At 37.1% G+C, this 25,309-nt stretch overlaps 1 protein-coding gene and 1 pseudogene across 1 annotated transcript; one reads left to right on the forward strand and one right to left on the reverse strand.

Moving 5' to 3' along the window:
• The first annotated feature begins 1,186 nt into the window (after positions 1-1,186).
• On the forward strand, positions 1,187-4,755 carry LOC111393269 (long-chain-alcohol oxidase FAO2-like). The gene is made up of 3 exons (XM_023018722.1): positions 1,187-1,461; positions 2,282-2,554; positions 2,758-4,755. The coding sequence occupies exons 1-3, from the start codon at positions 1,243-1,245 to the stop codon at positions 4,507-4,509; spliced, it is 2,244 nt and encodes a 747-aa protein (XP_022874490.1). The 5' UTR covers positions 1,187-1,242; the 3' UTR covers positions 4,510-4,755.
• A 241-nt stretch (positions 4,756-4,996) lies between these two features.
• Positions 4,997-22,157, reverse strand: LOC111393270 (annotated as a pseudogene).
• Positions 22,158-25,309: the final 3,152 nt, after the last annotated feature.

Raw genomic sequence — 25,309 nt, forward strand, 5'->3', positions numbered from 1 at the left:
TAAAATCAGGCATCAAAGCAATAAAAAATTCCTATCAAGGTGAAGTATGTAATATCAACACTCAACGAGGAAACAAAAATATTGAAAAGAATAGTAAACTGTCACTTACAATGCCTAAATCACTCAATTTATCAACCACTATTTTGCAAATTCTTTACATTATTTGAATTTCAAAAAATAAATCAATGCAAAAAACTGATCCAACCAATTACCCTATTTATCTACCGCTATTTTGAAATTTTGATGGAATTCCCAAAATATAACTCACAAATCACAAATTAAAAAATAACAAATTTATTTCCAAATTTCGGATAATGAGATATAGTAACAACCAACAGAAGCAAAGGCTGAAGCAAAACCAATGGATCGGAGGTCCGAACAAAAAGCAACAAAGCAAAACTTTTACTGACCCTTGGGCCAAGGCTTGAACTTTGAAGAATGAAGAGTGGAAGACTGGTGGCGGAGGTGGACTGGTGTCTGGCAGTAACGGGAATAGTCGGTAGGACTGAAACCAATCTAGAAATTCGGGTTTTGGAGTGAAGTTGCAACAGAAATCGATTTGGGGATTTTTTTTGATTTCAGGGATTTGGGGGTTTTAATTAGATAAAACCCTACACTACATGAAAGATCAATAATCGCCTGGTCGCTGCCCCGCTGGTCCAGTTGGAGTTGAAGTGTTGGAAGTCAAAGGCCGGCGTCGTACTGGTCGTCCGGTCGTAGGTGGAGGCGCGGAGCAGTGACTCGGATTGCAGGAGGGAAAGGGATGAAAATAATGTTTGCTTTTCGACTTTCACTTCCTTAATTTAAAAAAAAAAAAAAAAAAATTGGCCAAAATGAGGCCCCCATCCGGTTTGGGCCTGAGGCGGAGGCCTCATGGGCCTCGCCACAGGACCGGCCCTGTCCATTCTTCAAAAGTACAAATTAGGTTCCTTCTCAACAGGGGCAACAGGAAACTCCATGCATGCACCTAATTTTAAACATATTATTGACGTTGTGAAAGATCTTGAAACAAGACAAATATTTAGGCCCCATTTCTTTAAAAGCTCTCATAGCAAAACAAAACACTTCTACAAAATTATTGAAATAGGTTCAAAAATAGCTTTTTAGTTTCAAAAGCAATTTTAACTATTTAATAGCCTTGCAAAACGGGTCCTTAGCACTATATAAGATGACACAACTGAAGGTTTGCAGAATAACAGAATACAAAGAGAGGGAGAGAGAGAGAGAGAGAGAGAGAGTAAAATGGAAGGAATCAGAAAGAGTCATCCATTGCTGAGGGGAGGAGTGAGCAGAAGCTATAACCATGGCTTCTCCTCATCTCAGATTCAATCATTGGCTGCTGTATGTGAAGTCCTAATACCTCCAATCCCGGTTGATACCATAAGCAACGGAAACTTGCATAACAAATCGCTTTACTCGTACTACGAGTCTTCCGGTTCTCTTCCACCATTCCCTGACAAGGTAAATTATGCTAGCTATACTATATCTTTCATCTCATTGATACACATACAACAACAATCAATAACGGCAAACAAAGCCTTATTCTGCCCCCAGGGCATATCTCCCAGTGGCAAAGGGGAGGGCGGATAGAGCTCAGCGCCGCAGTGTGCAGAGTTCGATTCCCCGCAAGGTGAAATTGACTTTGTTGCAAGCGAAAGTTACCATATGGGTTAACAGCCTTGGCCTATCCATGTGCTCTCCACCCTGGCTCCTGGGAGGCACATCCTGCGATTTACCTCCTCCACGATGGCCCAGGGCAGGGTCGGTGGGGACCCTTAAGGTTGGGGTTCAACCAAACAAAGCCTTATTCTCTTATAAATTTCGGAACAATTGACGACGTTAATTTTCTACTGTTCATTGTTAAAGTAGCTAGATCTTCAACAACTATATATTCATGTCTCTACACGACAGTTTTATATTGACGGTTATTTTTCGTTCAAATATTGGGCTATAGTCTAGGGTAGGCTTAGACCACAAACCCCCCCCCCCCATAATTAAAAAGAAATATGTTTGGCTAAACGCATTCTGATAAGTGGATCCGCAAATTTTGTGAATCAAAATCTACACAACTACTACTCCCGTAGCTTACAAGTCAAATGAGTCAGAATTCCTAACTTATTTAGCTTATACCCATACTTGAGTAGATTTTAGTCTACACAAGTAGAGTTACATTTTCTTTTTCTTTGGCAAACATGCTTATCAGTTAAATTATCACATATACGAACCTGAATCCAACTTTGATAAAATTTAGTCTTACCAATTTGTGCTTATTTGTGGATAGACTGCAGAGCTTTTGGTGAAGAGGGGAATACTTAAAGCTGTGTTCATTGTAAGCTTAGTGCTAAAGTTTCTATCAACCAGATTGGGAACACTTTTGCTTTGTGGGCATCAATGTTTGGATTGGAAATGGCCCTTTGTTCACAAGTTCTCTGAATTGCCACTGAAGAAAAGAGAAGCTATACTCCAGAAATGGTCAAGAGGAACTTTTCTGCTTCCATTGAGGACAGTCTTCTACCTGCTTAAAGTTACCAGTTTCTACACCTTTTTCTCATTGGTAATGCTGCTGCTGATCACTTCTTTTTGTATCTCGACTCAACACTAATTTAATAGCTCAAACCAGAACAAGACTACCCTTATTTGGTTCGACTCACAAATCCACACACTTAGGCCGATATTACACTAGACTTGTATTAGCATCACTTTCAAATACAATTTAACCTTCAAATACATGAAGTTAATATTCAAAATTTGTTGCAGGCTGATGAAAACTCACAAAATCCAGCATGGGAAGCAATTGGATACCATGTAGAGGCAGTGGAAAATTCGAGCGAAGAAAAGGAGAGACCTCTTGAAAAGGGCATTGTAGAAACCATGAATCAAAGGGAATCAACACTAAAGGAATCATTCATTCAGAAGGGCATACATGTGACTGAAGATCCTAAGGCAAACACGTTAAAAATCAAATGTGATGTAGTGATTGTTGGATCTGGATGTGGAGGAGGGGTTGCAGCCGCAATTCTTGCGAATTCCGGCCTGAAAGTAGTCGTCCTGGAGAAAGGTAACTACTTTGTGCCGGAAGATTATTCCGGTCTGGAAGGACCTTCCATGAACGAATTGTACGCATCAGGTGGAATTTTTCCGAGTGTAGACGGGAAATTTATATGTTTGGCAGGATCAACAGTTGGGGGAGGTTCTGCTGTAAACTGGTCTGCTTGCATTAAAACTCCAAACAATGTTCTTGATGAATGGTCCAATAAAGAAAAGATTCCACTGTTTGGTAGTGCTGAGTATCAATCTGCCATGGACGCAGTGTGGAGGAGAATTGGCGTCACAGAGAATTGTGTGGAGGAAGGTTTCCAGAATCAAGTTCTTAGAAAAGGGTGCGAAAGACTTGGCCTAAAAGTCGAAGGAGTTGCTAGAAATTCCTCTGAGAATCATTATTGTGGCTCTTGTGGTTATGGCTGCAGGAGAGGAGATAAAAAAGGAACCGATTCCTCTTGGCTTGTCGATGCTGTCAAGGATGGTGCAGTGATTTTAACCGGATGTAAAGCTGAGAAGTTCTTATTGGTGAAAGATCAGAATGAAAAGATTAAAAGGAAGAAATGTGCGGGAGTAATTGCAAATACTGAAAGCAAGAACATCAAGAAGAAGCTGTATATTGAGGCAAAGATTTCAGTTTCTTCTTGTGGGGCTCTTTTCACTCCACCTTTACTGGTTTCCAGCGGATTAAAGAACAAAAATGTCGGCCGAAATCTTCATCTCCACCCCGTTTTATTTGCCTGGGGATATTTCCCAGAATCTTTATCAGAACTTAAAGGTAAAAATTTCGAGGGAGGAATCATAACTTCCATCCATAAGGTCGTTAATCAAGAATCCAATTTCCGGACTATTATTGAAAGTGCTGGATTTGGCCCTGCTTCATTCGCGGTTTTCCTTCCATGGACTTCAGGGCACGACATGAAAGACAGGATGGCAAAATATTCAAGAACCGCCATGCTGTTTACGTTAGTCAGAGACTTAGGTTCGGGAGAGGTGAAAGAGGAAGGTAGGATAAAATATGAGTTGCATCGACTAGACAAAGATAATCTAAAAGTAGGATTGAGAGAGACATTGAGGATTTTGATTGCAGCAGGAGCAACTGAAGTGGGCACTTGCCAGAATGATGGACAAAGATTTAGCAGTAGAGGGACTAAGAATGAGGATTTGGAGGAGTTTTTGGAGACAGTTATGGCAGTTGGAGGGCCGGGGTCGGCAGAAAAGTATTGGACTATGTATGGTTCTGCACACCAGATGAGTAGTTGCAGAATGGGTGCTAATGAGGAAGATGGTGCAGTTGATGAAAATGGAGAAAGTTGGGAAGCAAAAGGCTTATTTGTGTGTGATGGAAGTGTACTCCCTACCGCACTTGGTGTTAATCCAATGATCACAATTGAATCAACTGCTTACTGTATTTCCAAGAGAATTGCAGAATCACTCAAGGAAGAAAATTTCACAGCTAAAAGTACTTAGAATTTCTTTATTTCCTTTGCACTCCGCCTTTCTCATGGATTGCACTTTGTGCTACGATCCTTCCTATCTAATAGAAAAGTATCTCGGGATTGTGAAACAAGCTTCTCTGGATCAAAAATCCCGAGTTTCTCTATTTCATACATCCGTTTACTTCTTGTTTGTGCCATAGCTCTATATTTGTTTTAATGCCTTGTACCTATCATCCAGTTAATGGGAAAGGTGAAATTAGCGCGTTGCGCCAGATAATTTTACATTCAACTTATTATCTTTTCACTTGATAGCAATAGGGAAAAAATTCAGGCATGTTATTAAACTAGACAAGAATGCACAATACTACAAACAAAATTTACCTAGATCATCCTAGGAGCATAAGATGGCCAATTATTTTCACTGCTTTTTAGTACGCATTTTCTACAATTGTTGATGACAAAAGAGAAGGGTACATATATTCTGGAGCAAATCAGTAGAAAGAGGAAGAATGCGCCATAAAAAAGGATAGAAAGAAACACTTTCTTGAACCAACATGTAGAACTCCATTGAAACTGGTAAATTTACTAAGAACACGAACAAACAAAAAGTTACTGATTACTTTCTTTATTATAATCGAGATTGATTTAAAGCCTTCTCCATATATCAATGGAGAAAATAATTTATTTTTATTTTTATTTTTGGTTGAAAGTCTTCTTGAGACGATGAACGAGCATACAAAAGATATAACCTCAAAAAAGTCATGGAGAAAAGAGTGTGCTCAAATAATGTAGAGAAACACCGACAACGATACTGTCTTAACTTCCTGATGCTTTAACTGCTTTCTCAGCTGCATCGTCCAGATCTTCAGCGGTAATGAGTGACATGCCACTTTCCTGTTCGCAACATCAATTGCAAAAACAATTAGCTTCCTGAAAGTAAATACAAGAGATGTGATTTTATATTCACCTTCAGAATTCTCTTTCCCCGATCAACATTGGTTCCTTCAAGACGAACAACTACAGGTACTTTCAGTTGAACCTTGGAATGAAACCCAACAGAGTTAGAATTTTGTGATGACTCCCTTAAGAGGAGAGAGAACATTTCCACGAGTTGATAATTTTTGTATGAACTCATCAAATAAAGTAATATCATATTCTTTGCTCTCTCTGGGATTAAATACTTCTGGGACAGATATAGCAGCCAATAAAAGAGAAGGTCAAAAGATGGAACGACACAATAATTCAGATTTAATGACCTACGGTAAAGGCTAAACAGGACTGATTTAACCGTCAGGAGGAACATAAAAAAGAAAAAGGTCAGAAACTACAAGAGCCTATTTTGCATGTAAATAAAGTCATAAAACAATGCAAGTCTTTACCTGTTTAGCAGCATTGACAATTCCACTGGCTATTACATCACACTTCATTATTCCACCAAAAATGTTAACCAAAATAGCCTTCACCTTCTCATCTGACGTCAAAATTTTGAAAGCCTCTACAACCTATTAAAAAGCAGTTAAAATAACCCAAGTCATAACTATGAACAATAAACAAAGATTTCTGTTCAACTTGCTATTTCTCGAACCACCGAAAACTCTAGTCTTTGTTATAATTAGCAATTGTAAATTAATTATTAGAATCGGATAAGGAAAAATCAAATAAACCCACATATATGCTTGAAACCAATTCAAAGCAAAAGAAATAATGATATTTTGCAAAGAAAACCGGAGGAACCTGGCTCTCAGAAGCATTTCCACCAACATCAAGAAAATTGGCAGGAGTTCCTCCATGTAACTTAATTATATCCATGGTAGCCATAGCCAATCCAGCACCATTCACCATACAACCAATTTCTCCATCTAAACCAATGTAGTTCAAGTCAGCTTTTGCTGCAGCAACCTGATAATTTATATACAAGTGAAAAATTCAATAACAAAGGCTTATTGGCATCTTGAATGCCGAAAGCATGCGTAAAGCACTACACCAAGGTTCACTCATATACAAAGCAAATAATAGCAAATACCTCACGAGGATCCTCTTGTGTTGGATCTCGAAGAGCAAATATTTCTTTCTGACGGAAGGCAGCATTATCATCAAAGTTAAGTTTTGCATCAGCAGCTACTAACTGTTTACCAGAAGTTTCAGCCATGGGATTGATCTGCCCAAAATGTTTTGGTGCCATTTGAGACATAAACACGAGTTAGGGAAGCCTATGCCTGTTATAAACCTAGAGAATATAAGGAATCAACAGAAATAAAGGAATCTTTTTCTGGGAGAACGCAAATAAGATTTCTTACCTCTAACTATGTGCAGTCACATTTGCAGAAAAGTTCGTATAACTTCTTCACTTGTTCAATTGAAGCATTTCGGTCAGCCACCTTGGGAGACAAACCATCGACCACCTTGGCAGCATCCTCGTCAGTGATTCCTGTGAAAACATCAATAGGTACCTGGGCCAAGAAATGAAAAACGTTCTAATTAGTAAAAGGCAAACATAGCCAAAAGGGAAAATTTCCACAGCTAGCTAGCACTCAAAGTAAAAGTGAAGAGAGCAACCTTAACAATCAACTCCGGATGTTTCTCGGCAAGATCTTCAATACTCGTTCCTCCCTTTTTACAGGCAATAATAAGCTATAGAAATGACAACATCCATATACTAATTAGCATATTAATACATTTACTCAGGTCGTATATTCAAATAAATCCCACCACTGTGAGTAAGAATAATCAATTTGGCCCTAAGTAAATATATAATATTTTAGTTTATCATAAAATACAGAGCAAAATTGAATTTCTAATACATTTTCTTTTTAAAAGTCGCAACAATTACATCCTGAAACTGATAAATGTCCATCTAAGCAAAGAACTCAAGAAAAGTAAATGCGATAGAAAAGCTAGATGAGAAAAAAATTTGGAAACTAATCAACTTTAATGAGACACCATGAGATTCATCTACAGCTACTTGATGAGAACACCAAGACACATTCAGGATGGTTAATAGATGATACATGCAACAAAGGATGCTCACCAAAATAACACAGATATCTGTGAATTTGAGGAAGACATAATCTAAATACACAAAGATCCAAAGCAATAAAGTACAAAACGTTAGCACATTTGACCAGCTTCACTAGTTGGAAAAAGCATTTAATTAGGTGGTCTACAATTTTTAGGAACTTACAGGACCAGCACTTTTACGATCAAGAGTAATGGCAAAGTACATCTCGTTCACAAGTGACAACTTATCACACAAGTAAACCTGCAAGAAAAGTTACATGTGATGACTTTAGTATAATCATCAGACTCGAGCACAATAGAGAATTGAAACTTTTAAATCCAGGAGAAGTGCATTAGGTTTAACTAGGGAAAGAAATGGAGAATGATCAAACTGTTGATTATCTTCAAATACTTGTATTAATGAGTAAGCACGTATGACTTCCATGTCAAAGTAAAAGTTTAGATGCAATAATCTGCAAACTGTAGGATGGCAGATGGGCAATATACTTAATGGCTACAAATATTAAACCACTATACTAGCAAAAAAATTATAACAAAATAGGAATATGTAAAGCTAAGTACAAAGCAAACTAACTAGAAAACGTTGTGACGTTTAAATTAATCAAGTTTGCAATCGTGGTTTTGAGGCCAAAATGATATAGAAATTACAAGAATTTCTCCTACTCCCACCGCAAATCCTGTTACATACAAAGTCCTCTAAACCTTCAATAAGCAAACTTGAAAACCTTTTACATCCTCCGCTCACGAGTACAGTTGGGTTAAAACCTAGACAGATACTGGAAACTGGTAGTTCCAATCCCCTTTCATCAAAAAATCAGAGTCTGATTCACACCATGTTTAGTCCAAAAACCATATTGGTCAAGCTGGGCATCAAAGAACAAAACATCTCATCATGCTATTCGTAACTCCTGTGGCTAAAATTAAGTGTTTACATTGTTGCAAAAACAAAATCAGAAATCCAAATTTGTTTCTAATGTAATATTTCATCTTTAGGGGGCATTTTATTGATTTGTAAATTTCATGACTATCCATCTATATATCTTCAAAATAACTATCCTGTGTCATTCTGTCAGGATGCTTATATCATGAATTTAAATATGATTTTTTTGAGTATTATAACACTTCTAACAATGATAAAAGGGTACAATATACCTTCACATTGAATCAAATTTTAAAAAGATTAGAGGAAATGATCATTATAAATATCAGACCGAATTCAAGAAATTTTACTCCATAAAGTACTTTTGATCAACAAATGTATGTAACTATGTGTAAGGGTATGTTTTGTACAGTCCTTAGAAGATCAAAAAATAGTTCATACCATGTAAGATCATGTGGGGAAAAGTTATGTTTAATTTTTAGGAAATGAAGTTTGGCAAGACATAATTGCTTCTCAATATTTACATAAGGCTATCATTGTCATAATAATAATGATAATAAGAAGCAGCACCAAGGAATCCTCAAAAACAGGACATGACAGAGTATGCATGTTTGACAACATAATATCCTACCCCCCGACATTATACTTGTGCATGTCAATCCTGGCACTTATGAAAAATTACAATATACAGAATAAGAAATCAATGGCAAACCTTGCTAACAATTTTTCCTTGAGACCCAGTCTGCTTGGTGACAAGTATCTGGCCAAGCATTTTCCCTGCCACACATACAAATCTTCTAAAAGTTACTTCCATAATGAGCATAATTTACTTCAAACAAAATAATAGTATTCAAAGACGAGGAACAAATAGTATCCCCAATAAGTGAATCCTAGCTGTTTAATAACGTAAGTGTGTCAGCCCCCCACAAACCTAACCCCAACCTCAAGCACCGAGGAAAGGGTATATGGCCTAGAAAGCAGGAGCTGCATGGCCAGCTATCAAAACTTCTGTAGACGATGAGATATTTTATCTCTCTTTTTGGTTTCTCAAATGAAAGAAATATGAAAAATCAACCCATTTCCCAGGAGAATCAAGCTACAGAAGGCCAGAAGTTAAATCATGCCTATGAGAATACATAAAACACAAATATATGATGCTTCTAGGAATTCCTTGTGAAAATGGAGAGATTGTCCTTCATACCAGCTACATCTTCAGCCTGGTCAGCCTTAACAATGTGAACTCCACCCTGGAAACCATTCTTGAATGTTCCCAAGCCTCGGCCACCAGCAAGAATTTGGGACTTCAGCACCACCTGCATCATATAAAATATAAATATATTCTCTTCATGGTTTAAAAAAAACCCAATTGAAACCCGCTTGAACGCTCATTTTAGAGTGAAAAAACTTCGAAATGCTGATTTTGAGGAAATTTTAGAGGCTTAAGCGTAATAGCATTTTGAGAATAATCCAATGCCCACTATAGTATCTAAAAAATTGTGTTTCGTGTAATCAACAATGGAATACTCCAGTGTCCCCTCCAAGTAAAAAAATAGTTTCTTATTTTTCTTTTGTTTGTTTGCCACTTTATTTAGAGGCTTAAGCGTAATAGCACAGCCTCAAGGTTTGTGGGTTACAATACATAAAAATTCTTAATCCACTCATTTTGAGAATAATCCAATGCCCACTATAGTATCTAAAAAATTGTGTTTCGTGTAATCAACAATGGAATACTCCAGTGTCCCCTCCAAGTAAAAAAATAGTTTCTTATTTTTCTTTTGTTTGTTTGCCACTTTAAATGTTCTATTTTGAAGATTATTTACTATGAATAATGAGCTTATTTTGCATTTCAATAACTTTTCTCCATTTTTTTGGGGATAATTGCAACAAAAGCTCCAAACCTTAGAAATATTAGGAAACATTCTCCAAACCTTTCAATTGTTACAGCCGTCACCCCTAATCTTTCCAACCGTTGCATATCCCTTTTAGACGGTTTACATTCAATAAGCCGTCAGTTGACCACATTTTTTATAATTTCAAAAGGGTAAAATAGTAATATTATATTCATCACATCAAATAATTAAAATAATTACATTAATAAAAACCATAATATAAAAAAAATAAAAAATAAAAAAAAAATAAAAAAAAAAAAACCTATCTTCTTTCCCCCAACCCCCCGCCTAAAATCATAAAATTGGCCATGACACCATCAGTCACTGCCGACGAAACTCTACCATTGCCACCTGGCACCCACCCCCCGACACAACCACCACCCCTTAAACTACCACCACTGCCTTACCAAAATCGAAAGAAAAGAATACTAATATGTACCCCCACCACTCGCCTCCGTATTCATTACTGCTCAACACCAACATAAAACGTGGAATGAAACAACTAATTTAAAAAAATGTAGATAGTCAATGGAGACAACATGTGGACGCACAAAACAATATGATAAATTCCTTGTACATCAATGGCCAAAAAAATAAACCTGGAACATAAGCCCACTATCGGCATTTACAAATTCGAATCCTAAAACCCACAAAAAATGGATATTTCAGAGTACTGGCATAAGATGTGGTGTAACATTCATGGATGAAGAGACAATTAGTGCGAAGTACCACTCCTATACACCATACAAAACCATATGTGTTTTCACAATTAATAATGTTCAGAAAACAAATAAACTCCATTCAATTTTAGGATTGTTCCTCATAACTACTTTAACTAGGGACAAGGGCTTCGATTTGGGGTGCGGCTTCACCAGTCGCCTACTCGTTAGATGCAAATGCAAACCATTATGACCACTAATCGCCGTCATCGATGATTTATGAAGGCTACCGAATAAAGTTGGGCAATGGTGGTGATGTTTTGAGGGTGATTTGAGGTGGTGGTGGCCGGTAGTGGCGTGGCCAATTTTATGATTTTAGGAGGGGGTTGGGAATGGGTGGGAGGAAGAAGATACAATTTTTTGTCCTTTTTTCCTTTTAATTTTTGTGGTTTTTTAATGTAATTATTTCAATTATTTGATGTGATGAATATAAGATTACTGTTTTACCCTTTTGAAATTATAAAAAAGGTGGTCAACTTCAATTTTGATAGTCAACTGGCTGCTTCTTGCATGAAAACCATCAAAAATAGCCTCATATGCAATGGTTGGAAAGGTCAGGGGTGACGGCTGCAACGATTAAAAGGTATGGGAAAAGCCTACTAGTATTTAAAAGGTTTGGAGCTTTTGCTACAATTACCCCTCTTTTTTTCATTTAATGTGAGGCTTACATTCCTCATCAAGAAAAAACGCCTCAGCACCCAATTTCGCGGCGTGAAACATTTTCTCTTCAAAACAATTACTATTAGCATTTGCAAGATCAAGGGTTAACCATAGAAAGTCAAGTAATATTATCTCCATAACTGGCCAAAAACTTTCTAAGCATCCTCAAGTTACAAAGACTTAAATAAGGAAATCTTTGCCTGCAATACCTCACTCTGGTTGGGGAACACATCAAGAATTTCCTTTTTTACTTCATCAATAGAGCCAGCTGCCACGCCTTTTGGAACATTGATTCCATGTTTGCTCATCAATTCTGCTCCCTGATATCAAGAAAAGGTATAGGAACATTATTCCCATACATTGCACAAAAGACAGAGAAATGTCCAGGTTGTTGATCTAGAAAAGGGATTAACTATAATTTCATCTGTCCATAATTCCCTCTGTAAACTACGTATCAGCTAAATCGTAAAACAAATCACACCAAAACTTTCCAAGTATATTAATGATCTTTTCGCTAGCATGGATCACGCGTATTTTTTATCTTCCACGTCTAAATAAGACCAATAAATTCGTAAACACACAAGCAAATGCACACACTTCTATATGAGTGTGTGTGTGCGTGAAAGAAAGAGTCCGAGAGGCGGAACCTGATACTCATGGATGTTGAGGCGGCGGAGCTGTTGTTGCTGCCATTTTCCGGCGACGGAGAGGGAGCGACCAACGAGTTTTCCCAACAATCCTCTAACCATTTTCCGGCTACTTTTGAGGTCTTTCTGAAGTGGGGAACCTATTTGGGGTCAAGATGAATTACAATTCGAAATAATTTGCAATAAACGGAATCGAAACCCTATATTGAGAGTGAAAGATTAAGGCGCGGACCCTAATACTGCCACAATATTCAATTCTTTCTTTCTCCCTTCTACTTCACTAATTTTTTTTTTTTTTTTTTTTTTTTGGCCCTTTTTTTGGGTAATACTAGTCTACCTCCCTTACAATGTACGAGCATTGTTGCCCTTGCCCCTGAAGCATGGTCCAGTGATGTAAAGGACAAAAGTGATATTATTTCACGGTTTGCTAACAGTTGCAGTGGGGGGTTCGATTCGTGAGACATGAAATTGGACTCCTTGTAGTCGCAGTGTACAGACAACTCTTGTTTCCTGACCTGTTGTGACACATCCCGCAATTTACCTCCCTCACAAAGTTCTAGAGACGGGGTGATGGGGCCCTTAAGGTTAGAGTTCAACCCCTTTTTTTTTTTTTGGAGCATTGTTCTTTTTAACGTAATATTAATTTATTTACGAAAGAAAAATTTACACAAGCATAAAATTCATGATTCATCCAGTTTTTTTACATATTTACAGCATGCATAAAATGAATAACTATAGATTCTTTTTCAGCAGAATATGTTAATGGCTGATAGAATCATGTCACATTTAGAATTTCATAAGCCAATGATATTATGACATTCTAAGCGAATGATAATGGTGCCATTATGTGTAAAATGTACTATTTTGTAGGTTTTATTGCATATGTATACAGAAAATATACAGCAGCCATACAAGTAAATCGATTAATTTATAAGATGATAATGACGCTATTAGTTTTACAATGGTAAAAAATATTTCAACAAGACAATTCGAGATGAAAATATATCGACCTGTTGGACAAATGCCAAAACACAGAGGCATCATAAGATCACTAAGAAGGATGAAACATTCATTGTGTTTGGAAGTAGGATATGGGGTAATATAACAATTAAATGCCCCTTCTAAGTTCTTTGTACTTTACAAAACAGTTAATATTCACAACCAGTGGGTAACTTTTATACTATCCATTATGTAGAACTTGCCATTTGACTTGGTAAAAGTCTTCTCATTATAAAATCAGAAAGTTGTACCAATAAAGAAAGAAAGAAAATGTTGGAGGAAACAATCGGTGCTCATTACTTTTGGTTGCAGGAGCCGATTGCATTTGATTTTGATGTATCCATGAGGATCCATTGCCTTACCTTCATTTGCACGAAGCTTCACAAGCAATGTTATTTCAGAGGCTGTTCCTATTTGAATAGAAACCTGCGGTTCGAAAAAAACTGTGCATGTTCTAACAGGATTAACAGCCCCATGCCGCCATGCCCTAATAGTAGGACTTTGAGATTTTTAAGAAATGATTACATACGTCAATGAAAAAAAAAATGAAATTAACCCAACCTCTACCCGAGCATAAGAATTTAACAAAAAAATACATGTTGAAGTTACTGTTAAGTAACAAAATATACGTAAGTGTATATTGAATTACAATCACCTTTTTGCCTTTCATAAAATTTCAAAATTTTCAAAAAAGAAACAAGAAAGACATGCACTAATAGTAATGATTTGACATGGTCACAACCCCAAGAAAATATGAAGTGAAACCTTCCAAATTTTAGGTTGAAATACGGAGACAAAAGGAAGTCATATTTAACCTCAGCTGATTAATATAATGATCAACAAAATGGAAAGTAATTGTTACAAAATGATATTTCTAAAGTGTAACTATGTCATGAAAGGGTAATCGGGAAACTTGAAACAAATTTACTTATCCCTGTAGCATGAACCTATTCGCGAACTTCTTCTATTTGTTACCTAGTCATTTACAAGGGCTACAAGACTCTTAAGATACCCTTCTAACATGCTTCCTTGATGCCTCATATTGGAGCCAATATATTGAAAATTGAACAATGCCTATGAAAAGAAAGATAGATTAGAAATGCTAGCTTAATCATCCTAAGAAATTCAAAGGTTATCCAGAAATTTGTAACATAGATTATAAACAAGGTACATATGAAAAAGAAACTCACTTAGACCTGATAAGCATGTTCACTGATCTCAGCTATGGCACTCCAAAACAGTTAAAAGTATGGAAAATTTTTGGTTAAAAACTTAAGTAAATTGATTATGTAATCATATATGCACGACATTAAAGTAAGGCTAAAATTAGTTCTGTCTTCACTGTACAACCTCTTAGCTGGAAGGTACAAAATTTTCAAATTCAAAGGTAATGCTAGGGGTTATCTAGTATTCCAATCCTACATGTTTATATTTTTTAAAATAGTACAAATCAATTAACTGAGAAGATTAATAACAGACTCAAAAGGTTGCAAGAATTTCAATTACCAGTATGAGGCAACACAGACATTATCCATATTTATCCAAAAATAACCTACAAGGAAGCATCTCATGTAAAGTTCTTTCCATCGAACGAATATTTACTATTTAATAGGCTTAAAAACCCCATACCGCCATCTCCTAATTAATAGTGGACCTTGAAAAAAAAAAACAAAAAAAGAAAAAAGAAAAAACCAAGGACAACATCCTTATATTATTAGCTCAAGATATAAAATAAAAAAATTAATTTATGACTCAACCTCTAATAAAAAATACGGGTTGAAATTACAGTTGAGTAACAAAATGTGCACAAGTTCATATTGAATGTTAATAATATTTTTACCTTTCGTAAAATTTCAAAATTTTCAAAAAGAAACAGGAAAGACAGGCACTAACAGTAATGATCTTACATGGACACAACCAAAAGAAAATATGAAGTGAAACGTTCCAAATTTTAGATTGAAATACAAAGACGAAAGAAAGTCAAGTTTAACATCAATTGATTAATGCAATGGTCAACAAAATGGAAAGTAATAGTTACAAAATGATACTTCAAAGATTTAATTATACCATAAGAAGGGTAATCAGGAAACTTGAAGCAAACTTACTTGTCACTGTTAGCAGCAGGCATTTCATGTACTTGTATTTGTGCCTTAACATTAAAAGGGCTACAAGACTTTGAGATATCCTTCTAACATTGCTTCCCTTCTAACATTGCTTCCTTGATCCCTTCCCTTGGAATCAATATATTGAAAATCAAACAAAGCCTATCAAAAGAAAATACATTGCAAATGCTAGCTTAATCATCTTAAGAAATTCCATGCTTATCTAGAAATTTGTAGAATAACTTATAAAGAAAGTAAGTATAAAAAAGAAACTGATCGATGCTTGATAAGCATGTAATCTGCTGATCTCATCTACGTCGTGTAAAACAATCAAAGACTGTAAATTTTTTCATTTTAATATTCAAGAGAATGGTAGATTCCAAGAAAGAACAGTGAATACATACGACAAGAATGAGGTAAAACAGAGGTCACATCATTACCCAAAAATTTGGGGTCAGAGTAAATAATTTATAAATTATATTCCTTAAGAAAAAATTTCATCACAGAAATATGTAAAAGCAAAAAATAATATGCTTCCAGATTACTGCCAAAATCATCTGATGCTCTTAACTGTTGAAATGACAAATGAACACTTCATGACAAAAAAATGATCAGAAAGCACATTGAAGAAATGATCAGGTGACAACTTGAATGTTATAAACTTTCCATGAATACAAAGGTAACCATAAGACATTGAAGAAATTTGGAAAATATAAAAGAAGCAAAAAAAATAAAAAATAAAAAATAAAAAAATAAAAATAAAAATTACCATTCTTTCAAAAGGAGGGACTTTTAGAACTTTTTTATTAACCACTCTCTTACTACGAGGAAGTAACACACATAAGACAATTTCAGAATTAGATTATCTAGTCTCCACACAAATAAAATTAAATTCTAAAGTACATTTGCAACGTAAAAGAAAAAGTTTCAGAATTAGTAAATATATGCAGAGATATTCTAAAATTGTTTTCAGCAAAATAAATGATATATTTCAAATATTTTAAACAATTTTGCAATTAATACTTTGATATGATTAATACTCTATAGCTGAAGAAATTGGAAGAACTAAACACACTAACAAAAAATTAAAGGTTAACCTCAAACGGAATATGAAAAGAAATAAAATATTCAACAGTAGAGTTGAAGAAACCAGAAGAACCAAACACACAATAAAAAATTAAAGGTGAAATATTGCTAAATACTGAGAAATGAAAAGACTCCCATTCCATATCCTAAAAAAAGGTTGAACCCCAACCTTAAGGGTCCCCCACCGCCCCTGTCCTGGAGCATCGTGAGGGAAGTAAATCATAAGTTATGCCTCCAAGAGTACAGGGTGGAAGACTGCTTGTACACTTGCACTTATCCAAGAGCCAAATCCATATTTCAGGATTCGAACCCTCGATGCGGCAGCCTCAAGCAAAGTTGGATTTCTCCACCCTCCCTTTTTACCACTTGGAGATGTGCCCTGGGGGCTCCCATTCCATATCCTACTTCCACAAGATGGTTGCTTACTTGAGCACACCAATCTTGGAATACAAAAAAGCTCGTTCGAACTTGTTTGGATTTCTTGATGGCACAAATAATAAAAATACTGCACACATGTTAGGCTAGAAGAATCATATGATAATATTATAAGAATAATCAGCCCAATTAATTATATTAGAAATAAAAACAATATTTTCACTTTACCATGTTGATATTGAGATTCGGAGTCTAGAAAAAACTTGTAGAAGTATTCAAACAAATCCTTGGATGACCCGAGTGTCTTTGGACCCACACTGACACCACCTGACGAAGGTCTTCTTTCTTTTCCACTATTTTATCATCAAATTTATGCTTCTGTGAATCCATTTTCTCATCCTCGTTCTCCCTTTGCGTTTCAATGCACTGCTGTCATCATTTTCAATTGGTCAAACAATATCTCAAAACAGTCTTGGTGCATTTTAGTAAGTATTATTGGTTATGTCTAAACAATAAAATGAACTTTAGCTTATTATATCTATAATATGTTGGGAGTCAAACTGCTGATCACTTTGATTTAAATTATGCTTCCACAATTTTAACAAAAAGCGTGTTCTGTAAAGTGACACTTTACTAATGGAAGGAGTTAACTGAATTGTGACATGTGCTGATCTCTTGGCCGTTGGATATGATTCTGGATCATTCTATGTATTTAACCCTGAATGGTTTGGGTGGCTGTTGGTTTTCATTTTAACTCCATTCGGCTTCTCGAGTTCGAGGGTTTTTTGAGTCGCCTCTCTTTCTCTCTCGATGAATCTCTCATTTTGGCTCTTTTCTTGAGTGATTTTCAGAACTCTTTCTTGAGTTAATCCATAATATGTTATAGATCTCTAAGCTGCTGAACTGCCGTGTTGAGTTTATGGAAACCTGAGTGGTTTCATATGATGTGCAGTCGGGTTTGATGAAATCTTGGTGATTTCTTGTGTTTTCTGTGTGGAATAGCTTACATGTTGTATAATGACTTGTGAAGTCATGTGATTCTTGGATGGTTGTTCCTGTGACTTAAGTGTCTGAGTGATCTGTTCGTGGTTTCTTCGTGAACCGTGGTCTGCCTTGGTGAATCTTTATGAGATAAGTCTTTGTGAATTGTATATTGTAATATTCTGGAAACATTGTATACTTACTACCTGATTTTGGGGGCCTTATAGTGCAACCGAGCTAAATCCATTGATAGTGGATGCTCAACAGGGGATTAGGCACTTGTGCTGAACCTCTGGGGCTTCGGCCGAAAAAATCATCGTGTTCATTATTTCTGCACTTTTATTTTCTGCATTTCTTGGTTCGGTTTCTATGAATGTTGGTTAATCTTGAGTGTCTCGACATTTCATAATACTATCTACATTATCCAATTTTCTATATCAAACATGCTACCATTGGCAGTAAAAGAAGGTTGCAAAGCACTCAAATAAAACAAACATTAATCAGATTTGAATGATATGCTTGTCATGGGAGCAAGTCTTCGTCGAGTGAACAACCTCCTTTCTTCAGAATTCAAATAAGTGAAAGATCCACATAACAGAACTCAAATAAGAAAAAGAGAAGCAACTAAATGCAGTATCAATAGAAAAAATAAAGGTTAGTGCCTAAATTTATAATATTTATATTAACAGACCTTATTTTAATTACTTATAAATCAAAAGATTATCCCTTTTGATAGTATTTAATCATTCAATCTTTTAATTGCAACAGACATAAACTACAATGCAACGTTGTTAAAATTGGAGGTGCAAGTGACGTTACAATTAGATATTATAGAATTAACCATAACTTAAAAATACAAATCAAATACCAGTTTTAAATTAGAACAATCAGATTGGAAAAGAAATATTATCAATTAATTGTCTAGCTAATAATTAATAAACCTAGTGAAAATTATTTTACCTCCGATTTTGTAGTACAAGGCCAAATATATAGTTTGTACCCATAAGCTTGCTCCAAGGATTGCCAACACCAAACACACACAATTTGTAGTTTATATATACTTGGAACAAATGCTCAAATTCCTCAAAACAAAAATAACAAAATGGTTAGAATAAGAAAGAGAATAAAACGAAAAAAAATAAAATTTAAATGTTCATGTCAAAATTCGGTAATTGGTGGGGAAACGTTATTAGAGAAATGTGTATGTATCTAAAATCTAACAAATAAAATGCTACAAATGAACAAAAATATGCGTAAAAAATACCATGGACAAAAGAGCAGCAGTAGTCAATCCAACACCAGTGCTTTTGACTTTCTCTACATGTACATATGATGATTGAAAAATTTATTCCAACAGAACATCTTATATACGTCCATCTAGTTGAAGTTAAGAAGCACAAGTGAAAATAGATCATTGATTTATCAAGCTAGAGTAAAAACCTTTGTCAAAAGGTATGTCGTCGAAGAAGCAGATTCAATTTGATCTCAGAAAAGGTGGATGAAGATATGACAAATATCAAAACTACTCATGAGAAGTTGTAGTTCTATGGATGTATAAATGAAAGAATTCCCTTGTACACAACGTTTTTAGTATGTCTTGTGTAAATTCTCTATGTTTGATGGGTTAAGTAAAACCTTTATAGATCTGCTTATTTTTACTCTTGATAATGCTACATAAAACTGACCATGGCAAAAAACTGGTTCTCGAATATACAAACCAACGAAATCAAGTGTTTGATCTTGTTCTTTGTTTATTGTCATTACAAAACATGGTCTAATTGGAAATTGAGTTCTTTTAAATAGAATTGAGCTTCAATCACTCTTAAGAGGTGTAAAAGGAATCCTTGGTAAGAAAACATATTTTCCACAATATTCACTTGTTGCAATTTCGGCAAGAATTACACTCTTCTCAAATTTTCGACAGATAAGGCTTGTTCTATTGCATAACCCTTCGGAAGGATTGATATTCCGCAATAACATCACAGGACAATTTACTTTAAGCTGCAGTTCATGCGGTGGAATACCATTTGAGGTCAAACTATTCAAAAATCTTCTTGCAAACTTTGTTCTGATTTGTCAATTGCTTCATCAAAATGATAATATATATAAGTTTCACCAAGAATATATTCGAGTAAAATTCTATTAATATGATCAGCACATTTGTAGGTGTAAGAATGACTCGGTTTGCCATCACATGTAAATTATTTGCATATGTTTCTATATTTAGAAAAACATGATGTATTAATTTTTTTAAAGATGTAATTTCATCCTCAAATGGCAAAATTATATCGTTTGGAAGCTTAATGCACTTACAAGTATGTCTTCCTCTGTTCCATTTCCAATTCTGAGCAAGTAATCACAAAATGTCGGATCCAACTTCACCCTCATATTCTCAACTAATGGTATATGTAAATACAAATGCCATAGGTCAGAGAATACTAAGTTAGCTCTCATTATGTATTTTTTTTTCTTTTGGTACCATCGGAAGAACTTGTCGAAAATCTCCCCCGAGAACCACCACTTTACCGCAGAAAGGCAAGTCACAATCAGTAATATCTCGGAGCATTTTATCTACAGCTTCAACGGCATAACGATTTACCATAGGTGTTTCATCCCAAATTATTAGCCTAGACATTTTCAACAAAGTTCCCAAACATGATTGCTTGCTAACAGAGCAACTAATTTCACCAACTGTTTCTAAAGGAATTTTAAATCTTGAATGAGTTGTTCTACCACCAGCTAACAGAGATGCAGATACTCCAAAAGATGTAGTTGTCAAAGCAATTAAATTTTGAGACCTTACAGCCGTCAAGAGTGCTTTATATAAAAAAGTTTTACCTGTTCCACCTGGACCGTCGATGAAGAAAGCACCACTCGATTTCGATTTTACTTTATCTAAAATTGTATCGTATGCAAACCGTTATTCGTTATTTAAGGTTGTTGCACAAGCATATCCCCTTGAATATCCAAATTAGTTGTTTCCTTTGCAACCATTCTTCTCAACCTTTCATTGTCATCTACATTTACATTGAATGACAATATTCCATAGTCGTTTATGTTTTTACCTAACGATTCTAAAATAGAACTGAGTTCCTCTAAAGCTTGTACTTCAACAACCTACATAGATATATTTTCATGTACATAATCATCAATCATATAAACTTTGAATTTATCCCACAACAATTTGGGATTATCAGGGTTGCAAAGCGTAAGAAGTGTAGCAAAAAGACGTCTTAAAGAAACTCGCATTCATAAACAATGGCTTCGGATAAACATTCTTCAATATGATTGTCTCCATTTAATAAACCGTGTAGAATTGCAGCTTCTTGATAAGTTGAAACAGTTATCCCGTTAAAAATTCCTAAATCTTGAAATGATGTTGGTCCTCGAATGTGCTTAAGAAGAATGCAGAGGAAATAACGTTCTCCTTCAGATAGATTGGCTGTGACAATTCTTCATATAACAATTTGTTTATTTCTTGGACTCCAAATTTTTGTATTTGTATTCCAAACAAAATGTGTAGGAAAATCTCGATACAACAGTGTTCGAGCAAACTCATTTACTTTATTCGTTCTAAAAAATCATGTCAACATTGTTCTTCTCATATTTTCATTGTGAATAATTGTAGATAAATCATCATGACTATTGTATGTTACTTGTTGGTGATTTTTAATATGAAGTTGCAAAGAATAAATGGTAGGACAAATTTCTGACAAACTGAAAGAAAAAAATTCTCCATATAGCTTCAGGTGGGGATATCCATCTAACAGATTGGTAAGCAGAAATTTCGTCAATTTCTTTATCTGTTTCATTTGTGTCAATTAAGAAATTAATACGATCATGTCTTTTGTATACATACTTGTACAAATATTTTACGGCTTTGATAGAAGAATATACTATAACATTAATGTGACAATCAAATTTGGCACTTAAATAAGGATTGTATGATACAACCCATCGATTGTTTAACATTTGACCTCTAGCTTTAACAGATGCCATTATCACGACGTTTATACAATGGGTATGAGTTATGTCCAAATAAAGTAGAGTTACAATAATCTCTAGGATATTTATTTTTACAACCTCTATTTGCTTCCATACATAGATTTTTTGGATTATGGTTTCCACAAGGGTCATACATATTGTGTTTAATAATAACAGAATAAAGATGAGGGTATTTGTTTTTTTTCAGGAATTTCACATGACACTTTCCTATCAACCTCTTCAGAACAAGAAGTTTTGTTACCAGAGTTGAAAATTAACAATAGATGTGTATGAGGGAGCCCTCTTTTTTGGAATTCAATCATATATATATACGCAATAATAGGGCTCAAGATATTTTCCTCGTATAAATCATTTTTTAACTCTTCTAATTTTGCTCTAAATATACGTGCAATTAGATCCGATCGATTTTGAATGTCATCATTGTGTTTTAGTTCTTGCCTAATCTCTGGCCAATTTGGGTTGCATGTTATAGTAAAAAATATATCCCGTTTTTCATAACGTTGTACAATAGTCAGTGCATCTGTTGCGTGTTGTCACACCTGTCCTATCCACCCGGACCAATGGCCCACTCATCCTGATTCACGTGGCATTCCTGTCGAGGTGGCACACATGCCGAGGTGGGTTATATCCGAAGTGCTTCAAGCCGAGGCCCATGACCCGAGGCATGGAACCTGTTGGACGTAGCTGAGGTCCTCAAGTGGAAGTATTTGTCAAATGGGCGAAGCCCCGAAGTGCATCCTCCATGGTCACTTCTCCCAAGAGATCGCCTACACAGATCTTATTCGAATGATTGATGGAACGTTTGTCATAAGCATAAAGGTCAAGTCTTGTCACTAGTATAAAGGACCTGCGCAAGCAATAAATGTGCCGTAAGCTAGCAAGTCAAGTCTCATGCCTAAGAACAGACGTTTGAACTAAGGAGATGAGGCCACGTGCCACTTCATCCAAGGGCTCCCATTTCATATGTATCACTATAAATACTTCCATTGTGTAATGTCAAAGGCTAATGCAAGAATCAATACTAAAAACTACATTTACTCAACTCTCTCTCAGTTACTTACAATACACAAATCAAGTTCATACACTTTCACTTATACATTTACAAGCACCGGTTGGTAATCATTATACAATCGGATTACGAGCAACCCGCCGGATTCCAAACATCACCGTCCCGCGTCGTTGGGCTACTCCCACACCCCTTTAAACCGTTCATTTTAGACCGTCCATATGTCTTAGCGTGTTGGACATTCACCCACGCAAGCGCGGGTGGGACCGGCATCTGTTGGCGCACTTTTTGGGGTCAGCAGATTGGCGCCGTCTGTGGGAAACCATACTATAACCACGAGCAACCTTGTGGTAGAAGGTTTTTAAAAAACATTTGGGCAACCCCCCTTGAAAAAGGATTTGTTCTTGAAAAAGAACAGGAGGAACCCCTATCACTTAGAGAGATCTAAGTTTGATAAAAGAAAAATGAGTTCTAACGAAGATACTCTCCCAAGGAGGGTAAGAAAAAGTACGAATGTGCCTCCCCAGCCTGCTGCCCCAGCAGCTAGGCCGAGGCTCCACCACCACCAAAGGAGAGGTGGGATGCGTGCGACAGCACGACTATCAAGAGAAATGGCTACCATGGCAGCCAACATGAGGGATATAGCCAACCAAAACTTGGCCATGAGCCAAATGCAAGGCCAGGGGGGCTTCCCCATTCCTTCATATGCTCTCCATGGGCACTATCAGCAAGAGGACGAGGTCCAGAGTCATAGGGTTGCCTCGCCAGGCTATTGCCGAGGTGAAAGCCCATTCGAGAGGGAAGTGGGAGTCGACATATCCTCCAACTATGCATCTGGTCGACCCACCGAGGTCCAAATGAGCCATGATAACTTCCCACCACCATATGAACAAGACCCAAGACAAAGGAGAGCAGGAAGTGTTTTTGACAGAATCAGCCCTGCAGAACCGAGGCCCAGTCAGCAGCAGGCTCAGCAGCCTCGGACGAGGCCACAGCCTCCACCTCCGATGCCCCAGCAGCCTGAGAGAAGGCATAAAAATGCCCCCCGCGCTGTCCCGCCTAGAAGTAGGCCGCAAAGGAGGGAGGAAGAGGCTAGGAACCGGCCCGGACCCTCTCACTAACAACCGAGGTACGAGGCCGAAGACTACAATTCTGATGAGCAGCAGAGGTCTTCTGACTTGGATGATGATGATGAGAACCTGCCATTCTCAAGAGAACTAAGAAATGCCCAGGTCCCGAGCCACTATGTTATGCCAAAAATACCAAAGTATGATGGGAGAGGTGACCCAGAAAAGCACCTCAACGCTTACAAAACTCACATGAGCCTGAGGGGCGCCACCCCAGCCGTAAAGTGCAGAGCATTCCATTTAACCCTCAGTGGAGCGGCTGAAATCTGGTATAATAGGCTACCATCTGGGAGTATCCGAAGCTGGCCCAAGTTCAAAACTATCTTCTTGAAGAGGTTCGCAGTAAGCAAGGAAGGAGAGGCCCCCATCCAGCGCCTTCAAGATATGAGCTTCCTATCCCGCTTCACCGACGAGATGACCTACTGTGTATAAGTCACCGACAGGGAAGCACTATCTGCATTAAGAGGAGGCTTAAACATGAACACCCTATTCTGGAGAGATGTGCAGAATCAAGACCCAACCACCTATGACGCCCTACTAGAGATGATGAGAAGGGAGATAATCAATAAAGAATTGATTGAGCATAGAAACAGGGCAAGCAGAGGCCTCCCACCTCCTCAAAGACAGCGAGGTAGGGGACCGACCTCCCACCTCATGGACTACCAGATAAACCGAGCCGGAAATGAGAACTCCGGCCAAGCCCTGACCACCACAACTTTGAACGCGGTTCCAACCTTAGCATATGAGGATGTCAACCCAACTGCTGATGCACACCCGACCGAGGCCCAGCAGGGACCCCGCAGAGGGAGAGGCCGAGGCCGAGGTTTTGCACCTAGAAATAGGTCCAATCCGAACCTCCCTAGATACTGTTTGCACCACAGGTCCTACGGGCACGACACCGCCGATTGCAGAGACTATGCACACCGCTCCCGGCAGGAACCCGCCAGAGAAAGACACAGTTCGCCCCAGGCAAACAGGCCCCCGCCCAAGCACGATAACCGACATGGGCGTGAGACGGCCGCTCCTCGTCAAAGGGATGTATCCCCAAAGCGAAGAGAGCAAGACACAGAGAGGCTCAGGGAAGGGCGTAGACACCGAAGAAATAGGCAAGCTCAAGATGAGACCCCTATCCACGAGATAGATACCATATTTGGAGGCCCTTATGTTGGCGGTGAAACACGAAACGCCAAAAGAAATTATGCTAGGGAGGCAAAGCACCCCCCTCTGACGAGTTACATTGTGGAGAGTAGCTCTAGAAGAAACCAAGTACCACCCATTGTCTTCACCCAGGAAGACGCCGAAAGAGTTCATTATCCCCACTGCGATGCGCTGGTGGT

The sequence above is a fragment of the Olea europaea genome, chromosome 4 (assembly GCF_002742605.1).
Source record: "Olea europaea var. sylvestris chromosome 4, O_europaea_v1, whole genome shotgun sequence".
In the NCBI taxonomy this organism is placed as follows: domain Eukaryota; kingdom Viridiplantae; phylum Streptophyta; class Magnoliopsida; order Lamiales; family Oleaceae; genus Olea; species Olea europaea.